At 39.9% G+C, this 17,181-nt stretch overlaps 1 protein-coding gene across 1 annotated transcript in view; it reads left to right on the forward strand.

Annotated features, from left to right (window-relative positions):
* Positions 1–17,181, forward strand: part of XAB2 (XPA binding protein 2) — a 298,412-nt gene that overhangs the window by 189,058 nt on the left and 92,173 nt on the right. The window contains 1 exon segment of the mRNA XM_053718092.1: positions 7,430–7,549. Coding sequence (XP_053574067.1) covers positions 7,430–7,549 — 120 coding nt within the window.

The raw sequence follows: 17,181 nt of genomic DNA on the forward strand, positions 1-17,181 counted from the left end.
ATTTCACTTGTTTTGTTAAAATACTTACCTTTTCTTCGTGAAAGCCGCTCCAGCGCTACCCCCGCCCGTCGCAAGCCTCTTCCTACGTGAGAAATGTTGATCCCGGCCTTCCTCCAATCACGGTGTTGCTTTAGGCAATAATTACGTGATTGGAGGATGCCGGAATCGTCATTGCTGATGTATGAAGAGGCTTGCAACGGGCGGGGGAAGCCCTGGAGCGGCTTTCAAGAAGAAAAGGTAAGTATTTTAACAAAACCAGTGAAATATAAAGTTTGATGAATAAAAGTGCCCCTGTTTTTAATAGGATTTTTAAAAAACGGGCACTCTTTTCGCAAACTTTATATTCACTTTAAAGTGAAACAACATGGTTTTCTCTTGTAAGATGTATCGAGTCCACGGATTCATCCTTTACTTGTGGGATATTCTCCTTCCCAACAGGAAGTGGCAAAGAGAGCACACAGCAGAGCTGTCCATATAGCTCCCCCTCTAGCTCCACCCCCCAGTCATTCTCTTTGCCGGCTCTAAGCAATCGGAAGGGTAAAGTGAATGTGGTGTTAGAATTGTAGTTTTTATTTTCTACAAGCAAGAGTTTATTTTAAATGGTACCGGTGTGTACTATTTACTCGCTAGCAGAAAGTAGATGAAGATTTCTGCAGGGAGGAAGATGTTTTTAGCAGGTTGTAACTAAAATCCACTGCTGTTCCCACACAGGACTGAGGAGTACAAGAGAACTTCAGTTGGGGGGAACGGTTTGCAGGTTAGGCTGCAATAAGGTATGTTCAGTCATTTATTTCTAGACAAGACTGTGATAATGCTAGAAAAGACTGTTAATATCCCCATGAGGGAAGGGTAAGCTGTGTTCAGAGACTAAGTATGGAATTTAAAGCTTACATAACAGGGCTAGTTTATGCTGGTTGACACTACTTCAGGGCAAACGGTTTTTATTGAAAATATCGTTTTTTGAGATACTTTGAAGGTTCCTTTGGGTTTCTTTCAGGGGTTGTTATCCACATGGCTATTACTAAAACACTTGGGAGTGTTTCTTTAGGCCTCACAAGCACCGGAGTGAGGTGGGAGGGGCCTAATTTCGCACCTCAGATGCGCAGTTATTTTGACTAGAAGTTCAGGCTGTTTTCACATGGAGGGTCCTGCTGCAGTTTGAAGGCCTATAAGAAGCTTTTTCCCCACAAATCTGGTTCCCAAGGACAGGTAGGGCCACAGCAGAGCTGTGGCAAGGTGCTGAAGTTTCCTTAACCGTTTTTTTTTGGCTTCTGTCGATCCGGTTTGGGCATTAAGGGGTTAATTGTTTATATTGCTAGTGGTGCAATCTTACTAATACTGTAAAAAATTTCGAAAAGTTTGCTGCATTTTTTCACTGTTTTGCAAAATTGTGTGCCTTTTTTATCTCTTAAAGGCACAGTAACGTTTTTTTTCAAAGTGTGTTTTTAATTAAAGTTATTTCCAAGCCTGTTTGTATTACTACTAGTCTGTTAAACATGTCTGACACCAAGGAAAATCCTTGTTCATTGTGTTTAGAAGCCATGGTGGAACCCCCTCTCAGAATGTGTCCCACTTGTACTGATATGTCTATACACTTTAAAGAACATATTGTTGCACTTAAAAATGTGGCCCAAGATGATTCTCAGACAGAAGGTAACGAGGTTAGCCCGTCAACCTCTCCCCAAGTGTCACAACCAGTTACGCCCGCTCAAGCGACGCCTAGCACCTCTAGTGCGTCTACCTCTTTTACCTTGCAAGACTTGGCGGCAGTTATGAATAATACCCTCTCTGTGTTCTTATCTAAACTGCTCGTGTTACCTGCAAAGCGTGATAGCTCGGTTTTAAGAACAGATAATGAGCATTCTGACGCTTTAGTAGCCGTATCCGATATACCCTCACAACACTCTGAAGTGGGGGCGAGGGATGTGCTGTCTGAGGGAGAAATTTCCGATTCAGGAAAGGTTTCTCCTCAGACAGATTCAGATACGTTGGCTTTTAAATTTAAACTAGAACACCTCCGCTTATTGCTCAGGGAGGTATTAGTTACTCTAGATGACTGCGACCCTATGGTGGTTCCAGAGAAATTGTGTAAAATGGACAAGTACCTAGAAGTTCCTGTTTACACTGATGTGTTTCCGGTCCCTAAGAGGATTGCGGATATCGTTACTAGGGAGTGGGATAGACCAGGTATTCCCTTCGTTCCCCCTCCTGTTTTTAAGAAAATGTTCCCCATATCTAACCCCATGCAGGACTCGTGGCAGACGGTCCCTAAGGTGGAGGGGGCTGTTTCTTCACTTGCTAAACGCACAATTATACCAATTGAAGACAGTTGTGCTTTTAAAGACCCTATGGATAAAAAATTAGAGGGTTTACTTATGAAAATTTTTGTTCAACAAGGTTTTCTTCTACAACCTATTGCGTGCATTGTTCCTGTAACCACTGCAGCTGCTTTCTGGTTCGAGGCGCTGGAAGATGCGCTCCAGACGGAGACCTCATATGAGGACATTATGGACAGAATTAAGGCTCTTAAGCAGGCTAATTCTTTTATCACAGATGCCGCTTTCCAACTAGCTAAGTTAGCGGCAAAGAATTCAGGTTTCGCCATTTTAGCGCGCAGGGCACTATGGCTAAAGTCCTGGTCGGCCGATGTGTCGTCAAAATCCAAACTATTGAACATCCCTTTCAAAGGAAAGACCCTCTTCGGGCCTGAATTGAAAGAGATTATTTCAGAAATCACTGGGGGAAAAGGCCATGCTCTCCCCCAGGACAAGTCCTTCAAGACAAAGAACAAACAAAATAATTTTCGTTCCTTTCGGAATTTCAGGAGCTGTCTCGCTTCATCCTCCCCTGCTGCAAAGCAAGAGGGTAACGCTGCACAACCCAGGGCAGCCTGGAAACCTTACCAGGGCTGGAACAAGGGTAAACAGGCCAAGAAGCCTGCAGCTGCCTCCAAGACAGCATGATGGGGTAGCCCCAGATCCGGGACCGGATCTAGTAGGGGGCAGACTCTCTCTCTTCGCTCAGGCCTGGGCAAGAGATGTACACGATCCCTGGGCCTTAGAGATTGTATCCCAGGGATATCTTCTAGAATTCAAGGACTCCCCTCCAAGGGGAAGGTTTCACATTTCTCGTCTGTCTTCAGACCAGACAAAGAAAGAGGCGTTCTTACGCTGTGTAGAAGACCTACATACAATGGGAGTGATCCACCCAGTTCCAATTGCGGAACAAGGGCTGGGTTTTTACTCAAACCTGTTTGTGGTTCCAAAGAAAGAAGGAACTTTCAGACCAATCCTGGATCTCAAAATTCTAAACAAATTCCTCAGAGTCCCATCATTCAAGATGAAGACCATTCGGACAATCTTACCAATGATCCAGGAGGGTCAATATATGACCACCGTGGATTTAAAGGATGCGTATCTGCACATTCCTATCCAGAAAGATCATCACCAGTTTCTCAGGTTCGCCTTTCTGGACAAGCATTACCAGTTTGTGGCTCTTCCTTTTGGGTTGGCCACTGCTCCCAGAATTTTCACAAAGGTGCTAGGGTCCCTCCTGGCGGTTCTAAGACCGCGGGGCATAGCAGTGGCACCTTATCTTGAAATCTTAATTCAGGCGTCGACTTTCCAAAGAGCCAAGTCTCACAAGGAAATCGTATTGGCATTTCTGAGGTCTCACGGGTGGAAGGTAAACATCAAAAAGAGTTCGCTCTCCCCCCTCACAAGAGTTTCCTTCCTAGGAGCTCTGATAGACTCGGTAGATATGAAAATATTTCTGATGGAGGTCAGAAAGTTAAAACTCTTAACCACTTGCCGAGTCCTTCATTCCATTCCTCGGCCATCTGTAGCTCAGTGCATGGAGACAATCGGACTAATGGTAGCGGCAATGGACATAGTCCCTTTTGCACGGATACACCTCAGACCACTGCAACTATGCATGCTCAAACAGTGGAATGGGGATTATGCAGATTTGTCTCCTCAAATACAGCTGGACCAGGGGACCAGAGATTCTCTTCTCTGGTGGTTGTCTCATGATCACCTGTCTCAGGGAATGTGTTTCCGCAGACCAGAGTGGATCATCGTAACGACCAACGCCAGTCTGTTGGGCTGGGGTGCAGTCTGGGACTCCCTGAAAGCTCAGGGCTTATGGTCTCGGGAAGAAGCTCTTCTCCCGATAAACATTCTGGAACTGAGGGCGATATTCAACGCGCTTCAGGCATGGCCTCAGCTAGCTGCGGCCAAATTAATCAGATTTCAGTCGGACAACATCACGACTGTAGCTTACGTCAATCATCAAGGGGGAACAAGGAGTTCCCTAGCAATGACGGAAGTAACCAAAATAATCAGGTGGGCGGAGGATCACTCCTGCCATCTCTCAGCAATTCACATCCCAGGAGTAGACAACTGGGAGGCGGATTTTCTAAGTCGTCAGACTTTTCACCCGGGGGAGTGGGAACTCCACCCGGAGGTATTTGCCCAGCTGACTCAGCTATGGGGCACTCCGGAATTGTATTTGATGGCGTCCCGTCAGAACACCAAACTTCCTCTTTACGGGTCCAGGTCCCGGGATCCCCAGGCGGTGCTGATAGATGCTCTAGCAGCGCCTTGGTCCTTCAATCTGGCCTATGTTTTTCCACCGTTTCCTCTCCTCCCTCGTCTGGTTGCCAGAATCAGGCAGGAGAGGGCTTCGGTGGTTCTGATAGCGCATGCGTGGCCACGCAGGACCTGGTATGCAGACCTAGTGGACATGTCATCTGTCCCACCATGGACGCTACCAGTGAGGCAGGACCTTCTAATACAAGGTCCTTTCAAGCATCCAAATCTAATTTCTCTGCGTCTGACTGCTTGGAGATTGAACGCCTAATTTTATCAAGGCGTGGTTTCTCTGAGTCGGTTATTGATACCCTGATTCAGGCTAGAAAGCCTGTCACCAGGAAAATCTACCATAAGATTTGGCGAAAATATCTTTTTTGGTGTGAATCCAAAGGTTACTCATGGAGTAAGATTTGGATTCCCAGGATATTGTCTTTTCTCCAAGAAGGATTGAAGAAAGGATTATCAGCTTTATCTATTCTTTTCCACAAACGTCTGGCAGAGGTACCAGATGTTCAAACATTTAGTCAGGCTTTAGTCAGAATCAAGCCTGTTTATAGACCTGTGGCTCCGCCATGGAGTCTGAATTTAGTTCTTTCAGTTCTGCAAGGGGTTCCTTTTGAACCTTTACATTCCATAGATATTAAGCTTTTATCTTGGAAAGTTTTGTTTTTGGTAGCTATCTCTTCTGCTCGAAGAGTATCAGAGTTATCTGCTTTACAGTGTGATTCACCTTACCTGGTTTTCCATGCAGATAAGGTAGTTATGCGTACCAAACCCGGTTTTCTTCCTAAGGTTGTGTCTAATAAGAATATTAACCAGGAAATTATTGTTCCTTCTCTGTGTCCTAATCCTTCTTTGAAGAAGGGAAAGTCTGTTACACAATCTTGATGTGGTTTGTGCTTTAAAGTTCTATTTACAAGCAACTAAGGATTTCAGACAAACAACTTCATTGTTTGTTATCTATTCTGGTAAGAGGAGAGGTCAGAAGGCCACTGCTACCTCTCTTTCCTTTTGGCTGAAAAGCATCATCCGTTTGGCCTGTGAGACTGCTGGCCAGCATCCTCCCAAAACAATTACTGCTCATTCTACCAGAGCAGTGGCTTCCACATGGGCTTTTAAAAATGAGGCTTCTATTAAACAGATTTGTAAGGCAGCGACTTGGTCTTCGCTGCATACTTTTTCCAAATTTTACAAATTTGATACTTTTGCTTCTTCGGAGGCTATTTTTGAGAGAAAGGTTTTACATGCAGTGGTGCCTTCTGTTTAAGGTACCTGTCTTGTTCCCTCCCTTCATCCGTGTCCTAAAGCTTTGGTATTGGTATCCCACAAGTAAAGGATGAATCCGTGGACTCGATACATCTTACAAGAGAAAACAGAATTTATGCTTACCTGATAAATTACTTTCTCTTGTGATGTATCGAGTCCACGGCCCGCCCTGGCTATTAAGTCAGATAGTGTTTTTGTTTAAACTACAGTCACCACTGCACCCTATGGTTTCTCCTTTTTCTTCTAACCGTCGGTCGAATGACTGGGGGGTGGAGCTAGAGGGGGGAGCTATATGGACAGCTCTGCTGTGTGCTCTCTTTGCCACTTCCTGTTGGGAAGGAGAATATCCCACTTGTAAAGGATGAATCCGTGGACTCGATACATCACAAGAGAAAGTAATTTATCAGGTAAGCATAAATTCTGTTTTAGCTTTCTTTTCACATGCCAGTGTGTTTAAAAGCTTGAAAATGTGTTTGAACTAACATATATTAGGTGTGCAATAGCACCAAGTTTAGTTAGCATAGTACAGTATTCAAATAGTATTCAATAAATACTGTACCTTTAAAATAGTGACAATTATTGTAGTAAAATTTACCAGACTACAACACTGAGACACAGATTGCACTGCAATGCTGTAAACAGAGTGAACTAAGCATAACAAAATGGTGCCAGTCACTTTTCTCACAATCTCACGATGAGCACAGCACTGTTTCAAAATCCTTGGAAGTTGAACTTCAGCTCCACAAAGCGCTGTATTAACGAAGTGCTGTAAAGTGAAGCGCTGTAAAGTGAGGTATACCTGTATACATTTTATATTAAAGGGATAGAAAGGTCAACAATGAAATGTACATGGGTGCATTTCAGTTTGAATTACAACCATTTTTGCAATATACTTTCATTAATATTAATGCTTCTAGTAGAAGCTATTACTGTTTTCTGTGGCATACGTACATATCCTGTGAGGGCCGTGTGCATCAGTATTCAAACACCACGTATTCTCAGAGGGTCAGCAGTAACTTGAATGACACAAATGATGTATTCTGAAGAAATACACACCACCGCCAGCTCTCTGACCAGGCATGGCGTTTGCATACTGGCGCATGGGCACTCACAGGATATGTGCGTATGCTGCAGAATAAACAGTAATAACTTTTATTAAAAGCATTTTTGCTAATGTAAGTGTATTGCAAAAGTGCTTCTATTTCAGACTGAAATGCACCCATGCACATTTCAGTGTTGACCTTTCTATCCCTTTAAAATATCATTAAATAAATGAGTCATTCTGAAAAGTCTCAGTAAGGGAAGAAAGAATACCAATAGCTAGTGGCCATTTCACTATTAAATGCTTCTGTCACCCGGTGTTGCAGGAAGGAACAGCCATTTTAATAACAGTAATTTGCATCTATTACCTTTTGATCAAGAAAAATGCCACTGCTAATTTAATTCTAACAACTCCATTTAAATAGCTCTACAAATAAAGCCATTTGTAGAGCTGTTTAAATACGGCTTTGTTTCTGTGTCAGTAAATATACAACTCAATCATGGGAATTGCTGCTGTTTTGTTTCCACAGATCATTAACACCTACACAGAAGCTGTTCAGACAGTGGTTCCCGCAAAGGCAACTGGGAAAACACACTCACTGTGGGTTTCATTTGCTAAGTTTTACGAAGACAATGGACAGATAGAAGATGTGAGTGTGACATAATTGATATATGTTATTTAATGGATGTTTCAGTGCTTAAAGGAACAGTAAAGTCAAAATGTAACTTTCATAATTCAGATAGAGCGTGCAATTTTAAACAACTTTCCAATTTACTTATGTTATCAATTTTGCTTAGTTCTCCCGGTATCCTTTGTTAAATAGTAATCCTAGGTGCGCTCAGGAGCGTGCATGTGTCCTTAGCCATCAGGCAAGTGTTTGCAAAAATGCTTAAAACAAGGTTATACATAGTTGCAAACTCTGCTGTGTTAGAGTGTCTGTAGCATTTTATGACAGCTGTGTTTGCAACTATGTATAACATTGCTATTAACATTGTTGCACACACTGCTGCCAGATGGCTAAAGACACGTGCATGCCCCTGAGCTCACCTATGATTACTTTTTAACATAGGATACCAAGAGAACCAAGCAAAATTGGTAATAGAAGTAAATTGGAAAGTTTTTAAAATGTCATCCTCTATCCAATCCATATTAGTTTAATTTTAACTTTACTGTCCCTTTAATTAAACTTTTTCTTTCTGTTATGAATGTGGGAGCATGTTTGTCTCAAAGGAGCTGGTGAAGCAAGGTGAGTCATTGAGACTAGAGTATCTGTTGTTTACAAACATGCGATTTCTTAAAAGTTTCAATTGAAACAGAGCCAAGTGTTTAACAACATTTTTCTTACCATCCTTAATTAATGCATTATAACTTGAGTATATAGGTCACTTTTACATTTTTTTAATTTTTTTTTATAAGCTAGGAAGTGAAGCAACGTCTCTACAGAAATGGTTCAAAAGGCATGAAACATATACATTCCTTAGCTAGTTCTCTTAAAAAGAAAGAAAAATCTTTTTATTAAGTGTACAAAAAAAACATACTTAAATCTACAAAAATGATTTATGGTTCCTGCTCTGAGAACGCTGTTAAAACTTGACAATAACAAGAGTGTGGTAGATGTGTGTTTATTTATTTATTTATATATATATATATATATATATATATATATACGGCAAAGGAAGGCACTCACTGGTCTTTTTCTTCAAAATAACTTTAATAATCGTGACGTTTCGGGGACACACTCCCCTTCCTCAGACAAAAACAAACTAAAAGTGACTGGACTTATAAAGCCAAACTAACCCCTCCCAGTGAAAATTGCGCCAAAATAGTTGCCATGGTGATCCTCAAAAACATACTAGTCATGTGATGTGTGTTACTCATGTGAATTGATTGTTGCTATTCAACAAACTATACATTATTCACACACAAATATATTGTACAACATATTGAGATATTCAAAAGATTACATCAAAGTATATGGGAACAAGCTTGTATAAGAGCAGCCTGTTCCAATAACCACATAAAGTGAGCAAAGCACACAGGTGTAATAAACATATCATATTATTATATTAAAATAAAATATACATTCTCCTGCACTCCAAGTGGGTGAAATGGATAAATACCTGTGTGTCCCCTAACACATATTGTGTCCGTGAACAGGTGTAATGGTGTCTATAGTAAAGTGTGTGTGAACTAAATATGTACATATTGACAGCCGTCTGGATAATCTGAATATAAATTCTATTTACACAACCTAATCAGAGAATCTCTAAACGATAATTTGAGGGGATACTATAAGCAGAGTTATAGGAAAAAATACTAGTCCCTTCAACAATACTGTATTAGCGTGTTGCAACAGATTATTTATCCTGTCTTATATCACACAGACCGGATACGGCAATGCGGCTATAAATCCAGCCAAAGGCTCATATGTTTATATATTATGTGTTATATACATTATAACGTGGCCCTTTCTACTTGTTAACTCAGAGGGAGCCTACCTGTTACTTCTTGTGTATCCGTACCACAAACGCAAACACACCATATCTGGGATGACAGCATGGCCGCTCGATGAGTATCAGAGACGCTCACAGCCGGCTCAGTATGCCGACGTCATGTAGCTGCGCACTGTGTTATGCATCAGGTAGTCATGGTAACGGTGCACACTGATAGAAAGGACCCATTAGAGGGAATGCCCTTCGTGGTATTGTATACTTAGTATACAGTCCAGCACTGTCCGATATGCAAGTTAATTTCAATGCTAAGTCTAAAAGACTCAAAGCTGCCAATTCTATATGTGCGGTTATATGTATAATATTATACTCTAATCAATGTGTCTATAATCTATAGAGTAAATTTCACAGCACTGCTTAGAAGCCTCTATACTACAAATCTTCATGTCTGATCAATCAAATTGGGCCAAACTTCAATGTAACAAGTGATACACGATAAACCAGAGCTATATAACTGAACAAAAATAAAATAAAATGAAAATAACATGAATAAAATGAAAAAAATAAAAATATAAAAATATACAAAAAATACAGGGTAAATAAAATAAATTAAATAAATAAAACTGAGAATAAACATAAAAATAAATAAAAATAAAAATGTAAAATAAATGTAAAAATAAATGTTAACAAAGATAAAAAGATAAAATGAACAAGATAGAGAGGTGAGGAGTGGAGATAAATGGATCGTCGACTCTCATAGGTGGAGCTCAACAGATAAAGTCATACAGTCTGTCAAGATACAACATTACTTGACCTGTACCACGACGTATGTGGTTTACTTAATTAACTGCCCTTGCGGTTTATTCTATGTAGGGAAAACAGTGGATGACATCCGTACCCGCATGGCGAACCATCGGTCGGCTATCAGAACAGCCATCAAAAATCACGGAAGTGAACAACCGGTGGCACACCACTTTGCTATCAGTGGACACACTGTACAGGATCTAAGATTTAAGCTCATAGACCATGTCCCCATGCCCTCTAGGGGTGGGGACCGGGACAACAAATTACTACAAATCGAATCTAAGTGGACCTTCCGGCTCAATACCATACGCCCAAAGGGACTGAATGTGAACCTGGACTGGCACTGTTTCCTTTGAACTATTGGAGACCCCTTTGGAATGGCAGTGGTTGTCTATGGAGAAGAAAGAGTAGAAGACAGACTGTATGACTTTATCTGTTGAGCTCCACCTATGAGAGTCGACGATCCATTCATCTCCACTCCTCACCTCTCTATCTTGTTCTTTTTATCTTTGTGTCTTGGTGTTTTCTCACTATGGGGTTTTATTTTCTTCTTCTTTCTTGTTCTTTATTTAGACTATTTATTTATTTTTGGGGTTTCCTTGTCTATATCTTCATGGGGTGGTTTGGGGTCTCTATGCACTCTTTTGTTTCCTCACCTTCTTTATTTCACTTAATTTTTTCCTTCCAATTTTCTCTTCTATATTTTCACATTTCATCCTTTATGTTTATTTTTACATTTATTTTACATTTTTATTTATTTTTATTTTTATGTTTATTCTCAGTTTTATTTATTTAATTTATTTTATTTACCCTGTATTTTTTGTATATTTTTATATTTTTATATTTTTATTTTTTTCATTTTATTCATGTTATTTTCATTTTATTTTATTTTTGTTCAGTTATATAGCTCTGGTTTATCGTGTATCACTTGTTACATTGAAGTTTGGCCCAATTTGATTGATCAGACATGACGATTTGTAGTATAGAGGCTTCTAAGCAGTGCTGTGAAATTTACTCTATAGATTATAGACACATTGATTAGAGTATAATATTATACATATAACCGCACATATAGAATTGGCAGCTTTGAGTCTTTTAGACTTAGCATTGAAATTAACTTGCATATCGGACAGTGCTGGACTGTATACTAAGTATACAATACCACGAAGGGCATTCCCTCTAATGGGTCCTTTCTATCAGTGTGCACCGTTACCATGACTACCTGATGCATAACACAGTGCGCAGCTACATGACGTCGGCATACTGAGCCGGCTGTGAGCGTCTCTGATACTCATCGAGCGGCCATGCTGTCATCCCAGATATGGTGTGTTTGCGTTTGTGGTACGGATACACAAGAAGTAACAGGTAGGCTCCCTCTGAGTTAACAAGTAGAAAGGGCCACGTTATAATGTATATAACACATAATATATAAACATATGAGCCTTTGGCTGGATTTATAGCCGCATTGCCGTATCCGGTCTGTGTGATATAAGACAGGATAAATAATCTGTTGCAACACGCTAATACAGTATTGTTGAAGGGACTAGTATTTTTTCCTATAACTCTGCTTATAGTATCCCCTCAAATTATCGTTTAGAGATTCTCTGATTAGGTTGTGTAAATAGAATTTATATTCAGATTATCCAGACGGCTGTCAATATGTACATATTTAGTTCACACACACTTTACTATAGACACCATTACACCTGTTCACGGACACAATATGTGTTAGGGGACACACAGGTATTTATCCATTTCACCCACTTGGAGTGCAGGAGAATGTATATTTTATTTTAATATAATAATATGATATGTTTATTACACCTGTGTGCTTTGCTCACTTTATGTGGTTATTGGAACAGGCTGCTCTTATACAAGCTTGTTCCCATATACTTTGATGTAATCTTTTGAATATCTCAATATGTTGTACAATATATTTGTGTGTGAATAATGTATAGTTTGTTGAATAGCAACAATCAATTCACATGAGTAACACACATCACATGACTAGTATGTTTTTGAGGATCACCATGGCAACTATTTTGGCGCAATTTTCACTGGGAGGGGTTAGTTTGGCTTTATAAGTCCAGTCACTTTTAGTTTGTTTTTGTCTGAGGAAGGGGAGTGTGTCCCCGAAACGTCACGATTATTAAAGTTATTTTGAAGAAAAAGACCAGTGAGTGCCTTCCTTTACCGTGTATATTTATCTGCTGGCACCCTGGCATCAAGTTTGGAAAGTGAGAGTGCTCTCTATCTACATATATATATATATATATATATTTATTATTTTTTTTTTAACTCTTTAACGCTGTTAGGACGTTCCATGTCACCCTAACAGCGATGGGCTTTAACGCAGAAGGATGGCATGAAACGTACTACCTTATAAGGCGTCCTGCAGCCACCTCCTTTTGATGAAATCAAGATCGGCTGGGGGCGGGCCTAGCAACATAGACAGTCCCCAATGATCCGTTCCCAGCATTGAAATCACATGATGGCACTGGCGATTGTGTGATTTAATTTTTACAGCAAGTGTTGACATCAGAACTTAGTTACAATGTTAACAATTTAGTGCCGGCTTAAAGGGGTTAATAAATATATATTTCTCCTACATTGGTGTATCCGGTCCACGGCTTCATCCTTACTTGTGGGATATTCTCAATCCCTACAGGAAGTGGCAAAGAGAGCACACAGCAGAGCTGTCCATATAGCTCCCCTCAGGCTCCGCCCCCCCAGTCATTTTCTTTGCCGCTCTAACAAGTAGCATCTCCACGGGGGTGGTAAAGAGTATGTGGTGTTATATTTGTAGTTTTATTTCTTCAATCAAGAGTTTGTTATTTTAAAATAGTGCCGGTTTGTACTATTTACTCTGAGGCAGAACAGTGATGAAGATTTCTGCTGAGAGGAATATGATTTTAGCACCCATAACTAAAATCCATTGCTGTTCCCACGCAGGACTGTTGAATACCAGAGAACTTCAGTTGGGGGGAACAGTTTGCAGGCTTAACTGCTTCAGGTATGATCAGTCATTTTTCTAACAAGACCAAGTAATGCTAGAAGACTGTCAGAAATCCCCTTAGGGATAGGTAAGCCATTTTTCTCAAACTCAGTATAAAATAATGGCTTAAATTAAGGGCTCCATGCTGGTTGACACTATTGTGGGCTTAATCGATTATTTATTAGCATGTTTCAGTATGCATAAGGTGTTTTTTGGAGACTTTATAACACTTATGGGGTTTAATATTGCGCCTGGCACTTATTTAGACACCTAGTCTAGAAGGCCCCTCCACTCTGGAAGGAAGAGAGAGGAGGCCTCATTTTCGCGCCTCAATTGCGCAGTTGTTTTGACTAGACAGTTCATGCAGCTTCACGTGGGGAGTCCAGAGACATCAGAAAGGACTTTAGAGAGGCTTATTTCTTACTCAAATAATCCATAAGGAAGGTAAAAGCCACAGTAGAGGCTGTGGCATTGTGCTGTAGTGTTTTTAACCGGTTCACTGCTGTTCTTAGCTCCGGTTTGGGCATTAAGGGGTTAATTGGTCTGAAAATTTGTATGCAATCTTTTCAAAGCATTAAGACAATGTGGTGAAAATTTCATTAAAATAGGATGATATTTTGATGTTTTTTTGATGTTTTAGTAATAAAGTGTGCACTTTTATTATTTAAAGACACGGTAACGTTTCTTTCATGTAATTAGCAAGAGTCCATGAGCTAGTGACGTATGGGATATACATTCCTACCAGGAGGGGCAAAGTTTCCCAAACCTCAAAATGCCTATAAATACACCCCTCACCACACCCACAAATCAGTTTTACAAACTTTGCCTCCTATGGAGGTGGTGAAGTAAGTTTGTGCTAGATTCTAAGTTGATATGCGCGGTTTTCCTCTCAGCGTGCAGTGAATGTCAGAGGGATGTGAAGAGAGTATTGCCTGTTTGAATTCAATGATCTCCTTCTACGGGGTCTATTTCATAGGTTCTCTGTTATCGGTCGTAGAGATTCATCTCTTACCTCCCTTTTCAGATCGACGATATACTCTTTTATATATACCATTACCTCTGCTGATTTTCGTTTCAGTACTGGTTTGGCTTTCTACAAACATGTAGATGAGTGTCCTGGGGTAAGTAAGTCTTATTTTCTGTGACACTCTAAGCTATGGTTGGGCACTTTTTTATAAAGTTCTAAATATATGTATTCAAACATTTATTTGCCTTGACTCAGGATGTTCAACATTCCTTATTTTCAGACAGTCAGTTTCATATTTGGGATAATGCATTTGAATCAATCATTTTTTCTTACCTTAAAATTTTTTGACTTTTTCCCTGTGGGCTGTTAGGCTCGCGGGGGCTGAAAATGCTTCATTTTATTGCGTCATTCTTGGCGCGGACTTTTTTGGCGCAAAAAATCTTTTCTGTTTCCGGCGTCATACGTGTCGCCGGAAGTTGCGTCATTTTTTTGACGTTCTTTTGAGCCAAAAGTGTCGGCGTTCCGGATGTGGCGTCATTTTTGGCGCCAAAAGCATTTAGGCGCCAAATAATTTGGGCGTCTTATTTGGCGCTAAAAAAATATGGGCGTCGTTTTTGTCTCCACATTATTTAAGTCTCATTTTTCATTGCTTCTGGTTGCTAGAAGCTTGTTCCTTGGAATTTTTTCCCATTCCTGAAACTGTCATTTAAGGAATTTGATCAATTTTGCTTTATATATGTTGTTTTCTCTCTTACATATTGCAAGATGTCTCACGTTGCATCTGAGTCAGAAGATACTTCAGGAAAATCGCTGTCTGGTGCTGGAACTACCAAAGCTAAGTGTATCTGCTGTAAACTTTTGGTAGCTGTTCCTCCAGCTGTTGTTTGTACTAATTGTCATGACAAACTTGTTAATGCAGATAATATTTCCTTTAGTAAAGTACCATTACCTGTTGCAGTTCCATCAACATCTAATGTTCAGAGTGTTCCTGATAATATAAGAGATTTTGTTTCTGAATCCATCAAGAAGGCTATGTCTGTTATTTCTCCTTCTAGTAAACATAAAAAATCTTTTAAAACTTCTCTTTATACAGATGAATTTTTAAATGAACATCATCATTCTGATTCTAATGACTCTTCTGGTTCAGAGGATTCTGTCTCAGAGGTTGATGCTGATAAATCTTCATATTTATTTAAAATGGAATTTATTCGTTCTTTACTTTAAGAAGTACTAATTGCTTTAGAAATTGAGGATTCTGGTCCTCTTGATATTAAATCTAAACATTTAGATAAGGTCTTTAAATCTCCTGTGGTTATTCCAGAAGTATTTCCTGTTCCTGGTGCTATTTCTGAAGTAATTTCCAGAGAATGGAATAATTTGGGTAATTAATTTACTCCTTCTAAACGTTTTAAGCAATTATATCCTGTGCCGTCTGATAGATTAGAATTTTGGGACAAAATCCCTAAGGTTGATGGGGCTATTTCTACCCTTGCTAAACGTACTACTATTCCTACGTCAGATGGTACTTCGTTTAAGGATCCTTTAGATAGGAAAATTGAATCCTTTCTAAGAAAAGCTTATCTGTGTTCAGGTAATCTTCTTAGACCTGCTATATCATTGGCTGATGTTGCTGCAGCTTCAACTTTTTGGATGGAAACTTTAGCGCAACAAGTAACAGATCATGATTCTCATAATATTATTATTCTTCTACAACATGCTAATAATTTTATCTGTGATGCCATTTTTGATATTATCAGAGTTGATGTCAGGTTTATGTCTCTAGCTATTTTAGCTAGAAGAGCTTTATGGCTTAAAACTTGGAATGCTGATATGTCTTCTAAATCGACTGTACTTTCCATTTCTTTCCAGGGTAACAAATTATTTGGTTCTCAGTTGGATTCTATTATCTCAACTGTTACTGGTGGGAAAGGAACTTTTTTACCACAGGATACAAAATCTAAGGGTAAAAACAGGGATAATAATCGTTTTCGTTCCTTTCGTTTCAACAAAGAACAAAAGCCTGATCCTTCTTCCTCAGGAGCAGTTTCAGTTTGGAAACCATCTCCAGTCTGGAATAAATCCAAGCCTTCTAGAAAAGCAAAGCCAGCTTCTAAGTCCACATGAAGGTGCGGCCCTCATTCCAGCTCAGCTGGTAGGGGGCAGGTTACGTTTTTTCAAAGAAATTTGGTTCAATTCTGTTCACAATCTTTGGATTCAGAACATTGTTTCAGAAGGGTACAGAATTGGTTTCAAGATAAGACCTCCTGCAAAGAGATTTTTTCTTTCCCGTGTCCCAGTAAATCCAGTGAAAGCTCAAGCATTTCTGAAATGTGTTTCAGATCTAGAGTTGGCTGGAGTAATTATGCCAGTTCCAATTCTGGAACAGGGGCTGGGGTTTTATTCGAATCTCTTCATTGTACCAAAGAAGGAGAATTCCTTCAGACCAGTTCTGGATCTAAAAATATTGAATCGTTATGTAAGGATACCAACATTCAAAATGGTAACTGTAAGGGCTATCTTGCCTTTTTTTTCAGCAAGGGCATTATATGTCCACGATAGATTTACAGGATGCATATCTGCATATTCCGATTCATCCAGATCACTATCAGTTCCTGAGATTCTCTTTCCTGGACAAGCATTACCAGTTTGTGGCTCTGCCGTTTGGCCTAGCTACAGCCCCAAGAATTTTTACAAAGGTTCTCGGTGCCCTTCTGTCTGTAATCAGAGAACAGGGTATTGTGGTATTTCCTTATTTGGACGATATCTTGGTACTTGCTCAGTCTTTACATTTAGCAGAATCTCATACGAATCGACTTGTGTTGTTTCTTCAAGATCATGGTTGGAGGATCAATTCACTAAAAAGTTCATTGATTCCTCAGACAAGGGTAACCTTTCTGGGTTTCCAGATAGATTCAGTGTCCATGACTCTGTCCTTGACAGAAAAGAGACGTCTAAAATTGATTTCAGCTTGTCGAAACCTTCAGTCACAATCATTCCCTTCGGTAGCCTTATGCATGGAAATTCTAGGTCTTATGACTGCTGCATCGGACGCGATCCCCTTTGCT

Source organism: Bombina bombina, chromosome 6 (genome assembly GCF_027579735.1).
Source record: "Bombina bombina isolate aBomBom1 chromosome 6, aBomBom1.pri, whole genome shotgun sequence".
Taxonomy (NCBI): Eukaryota; Metazoa; Chordata; class Amphibia; order Anura; family Bombinatoridae; genus Bombina; species Bombina bombina.